The following is a 4,322-nucleotide window of genomic DNA, read 5'->3' on the forward strand; positions in this document are numbered from 1 at the left end:
TATTATTATTTTGTTGTTAAAGAAAAAAAAAAGCCACAATTGATTTCAGGGGAGTGTGATGGATTAGCTGCAGCTGGGACACGTAATTGTATTGATCCTGTGTTTGCAGTTCTCCTCTCTCTACGTGTCAGGACCAGCAGGCTGGGTTGGTAGTGAAGCAAACCCAGGGCAGTACCTGCTGCGCTCTTTGTCCACCCCCAGCAGCAAAAGCTGTTTGTTTAAGTTGTCAATACACAGTCTGAGGTTTTAAGGTCTTCCCAGCTTAGGAATAAGTGTGGAAATTCAAAGTACTGATTGCTGGCACAGCCCTCACTGCTGCCTGCAGGGACGAGGACTGTGGGCACACGTGGTTGTCACCGACACCAGTGGGACTGGGTGGGCAGATGGAAGTTACTCTGTGTACCCGTCACATACGTGGAGGTGGAAAAATCTCTGGCATTATCCCAACCTGCTACAGCATGCTTTCCTGGGGAGAGCTGTTAACGAGCTGAGGTGTTAAGAAACAATCAACAATTATATCTTAGAGTAACTACACTTAACTTCAGAACCAGAAATAAAATCTCAATTTTTTTTTTTCTTTTCTTTTCTTTAAATATAACATTAATCCTCCCTCTGCTAGGAGCAGCTCTCTGGATACCAAGCTGCCCTACACAGGGGCCTCTTCCCCTCTGAACATACATTTTTCACCACAGCAAAGCCCTGAATGCAGTCAGGACCCACAATAACCCTCCTGTTCTACAATTCCAGGCTCACAGTCCCTCCAAGGGGTTGTTTTTTTTTTTTAAACCTGCCTGGAGCCAGCACAGAAGGACCATTGTGAAACCTCCGTGGTGCTGCTGCCATTGCTGACACAGAAATTTCACCTTAAAGCTGGAGTTGAGGCAGCCAGCAAACACACAGCTACTGTTCTGCTGCAAGCCCGGAGCAAATGTCACTCACTTTGCTCTGCTGGCTTCTTTTAAATGAGAATAAATTCATTTAAATAAAAAGTCACAATTATTTGGAGGTGTGGGACCCAGGTGTGTTGCTGTTCAGAAAGAAAATCACTGAGCAAACTGTAATTAAAAAAAAACAAAACAAAAAAACCCCAACAGAAAACCTAATGAAGCATCTGAGTAACAAATAATGAATCAGCTCTCCTGTGCTTGTGAGGAACAAGGCTTTGGTGAAACCAGCACACAGAGCAGGGAAAAAACCCCAAATAATCATCTCTTCTGGCTAGGATAGGACCCCAAAGTCTTCTAAACAATCCATCCTGTCAAAAAATAGTGGGAGTTCCTGAACTGGAACAGAAACGAGGACAGGAAGAGGATGCACAAATCCTGCTACCTGCTGTAGGGTCCGTGTTGGGCAGGATGGACTGGGACACCCAACACACCCACCTTCTACCGAGGCTGATGGTGTTTGCTGGGGTGACATCAGCTCCACCGTGTTTGTGAGCCCTGTTACACCCTGATTTCATATCTCCCAAATAGGGATTAGTTACAAATGTCTTCTCCTTACCCTGTCACCTAACTCTCCACGAATTCCAGTTGGACCAGGAAGGCCAGGCTCCCCACTGGCACCTTTGGGACCCTGTTAGGAGAACATTAAAAAAAAACCAAGTTACAGCTTACAGTGTTGGGAAATGCTGCATATCCTGACATCCCCAAAGTTCACCAGTCTCCATAACATGTTCAAAGAGGTCACTCCCCAAAGGTAGCATCATACACTGGTTTTCAGCCAGTTTCACTGGGAGAGTGATTGTGAACAGTCCCTTGGAGAGGGGAGGAAAAAATATGAGAGTCTGGAGAGCAGCAGAAGGGAGTTGTTCACTGAAGACACACAGGCTGGGAGTGCCCTGATCGAGGAGAAATTAAGGTGACTTTACATTAGGTCAAACTCAAACTCTTCTTTTGCAAGTAAATACTAAATAGAAATTGTTCCAGCAGGCAGCTTCTCCAGCCTTGCTTCTACTGCACTGTGGTAATAAAGGTGTCAGTCTGGTTCTGGCAAGCAGAAAGCCATGTCTTCCTATCACCACTTGCCATCACGCGCTTGTCTTGCCAAAGGTTTGCAGAAAACCAGGTTGGATGAGGCTTTGAGCATCCTGGTCTAGTGGAAGGTGTCCCTGCTGATAGCAGGGGGGGTTGGAACTGGATGAGCTTTAAGGTCCCTTCCAACCCAGACCATTTGATGATTCTATGAAAAGCAGTTGCCAAAACATGATGCACATTAAATGACCCTTGTGAGCATACTGACCTGGAAACCTCTGACACCAGGGGCTCCTATTGGGCCCTGAAGACCAAGTGGTCCCTGAAAAAAAGAAAGATAAGCTTTGGTTAGGAGAAAATTCAGGGCCAGGTATATCACTGGTGTAATTAAATTGGCTCACTGCTAGCAGATAGCGAGCAGGCAGTTCTGTGCCACAGCTGATGAACCACCAGAAAATGGTGCTGGGTGTTTACTGAGCTTTTATTAATATTGGTGTTACTATCACCAAAAATGCTTCTTTGTAGATATTTGTACTTAACGACATACCATACTCACAAACTGTAAAGATCAATGACAGCAAAAGGCAGTACCATGATAAAGCATAGACAATATACATTAAAGGGGATCTGCTGTTCCAATATTTTGCTTTTAATTGGTCTAGTTCTGCAAGAGACGACTGTAAAACATGTGCTACATGCACTCAGACACGAAAAATGGCAATTGCAACCATTTGCTTGGACATACTTTGTACCTGCAATAAAAACAGCAGCACCTTATGCTGTCAGCACAGGTGATTTTAAGAGCCTGGCTCACTACACACAACATGAACGTTGCCATTAGGATCTCTATTGCTTTCCACTGAGAAAAATCACATATGTGATAAAGATCTTGGGTGGAAAAAAAACCAAACCAAAACAACTAAGTCACTTAGGCATTTAAATCCCATTTTGTAAAGTATATTCTTGAAGCAGATGCCTCAGGGAAACTCTTGTCACAAGGTGGGACTTGAGCTTAGTCTCATTTCACAGCCGTCTCTGCTGGGTGTAGCATTAAGGGACACAAATAAACTTACAACTGGCTGCCACAGGCACAGATCAGTCAGCACAGACTGTCCAATGTACCCAAGAAACCAGCTGCCTACTGGGTTGCAGTGCACGTGTGCCCTGTGGTAAAATGACATCTCTATTTTTTCCTTAAGTTTTGTGGGTTTTTTTTTTAATTTCCTTAAGTATTTTTTCCCCTAATTGTTAGCCCTACAAATTTTCCCTGGTATCTGAACACACACTGTCTCTCAGATTTTTTTTCTAGTCATCACATAGAGTAAATCCTCGTGTGATGTGTGACTCTGTCTGATCTAATCCATTTGCTTTTATCCCTGCCTGGCTCTCAAGATCAGCACGGCCGTAACCTCGTGCAGAAACCAGGGTCTGCCCAGAAGAAGGAGCCAATCTGCTGAAATAAAGCAGCATCATCCTCAAAAAACCTGAGAAGGTGTTTGTGCTTACTGTTCCCACTTCTGTTTTCTGCTTGTAATTCAGTGAGGAACTTTGAGAGTTTTAAATACAGAGCTCTAGGAAAGGTACATTAAATTGCACCAAAAATGACTCTGCTGGTGCCTTTAAAAGTGGTGGGACCTGATAGAACCTGACAGCCTCTGAATGGCAAGAAGCCCTTGCTATACTATGCTAAATAAAGTCAAATTGGTTTGAGCCAAACAGTCTTAACACTGGATGAATTCTGCAGCTCTCAGAATAGCCCAGGCTTCACTCTATTTCATATAAATTAGGACTCCAATAATACAAATCAGAAATTAGAAACCCAGGTTAGAAATAAACATGGGTTCATCTGCTATTGCATCCATGGCAGAACTCTGCACCGATGCAACTAGCTCAACTGCATTTGATTTTTGGCTATAATCATATGATACCTTTTGTGGGGCCAGTTATTGTGATGAAAAATTGCAGACATAAAAACAACCGTTATTAATTTAGTTTATTTCTAAAGCTGATTTCCCTCTCCTTGGAAGTTTAAAGAGCAGCTGCTCCCAAACAATAAATCATCATACAGTTCAATTTCTTCCAAGTGGCACATACCAGAAATCACGTTAGACTTGCTGTAGGCTTTTGGATTTCAAAATGAGATTAAGAAAGGGCTGGGGTGGGGGGGGGAGGGTGAAGAAAAGAAGCCCAACCAAATGACTGGAAGGTCAGGCAGCACAGTTGGGGAAGTGACAAAATAAAAGATATCCTAACAGTTTTAATAGTGTGAAAAAAAATCAGGTTTTTATAATCCTGGTATAATTTATTACTATTATTATTATCAATTATTTATTATTATCTCTGCTGTTC

The 4,322-nt window shown here is 43.0% G+C and overlaps 1 protein-coding gene across 1 annotated transcript in view; it reads right to left on the minus strand.

The window, feature by feature from the left end:
• Positions 1 to 1,503: 1,503 nt before the first annotated feature.
• LOC104520923 (opioid growth factor receptor) overlaps positions 1,504 to 4,322 on the minus strand; it is a gene marked incomplete at both ends in the record, with an annotated part of 40,540 nt that continues 37,721 nt past the window's right edge. The window contains one exon of the mRNA XM_029083680.1: positions 1,504 to 1,575. Within this exon, the coding sequence (XP_028939513.1) occupies positions 1,504 to 1,575 (72 nt within the window). The remainder of the gene's footprint in view (positions 1,576 to 4,322) is intronic.

This window comes from Antrostomus carolinensis, unplaced genomic scaffold (assembly GCF_000700745.2).
Source record: "Antrostomus carolinensis isolate BGI_N321 unplaced genomic scaffold, ASM70074v2 scaffold22932, whole genome shotgun sequence".
Classification (NCBI taxonomy): Eukaryota; Metazoa; Chordata; class Aves; order Caprimulgiformes; family Caprimulgidae; genus Antrostomus; species Antrostomus carolinensis.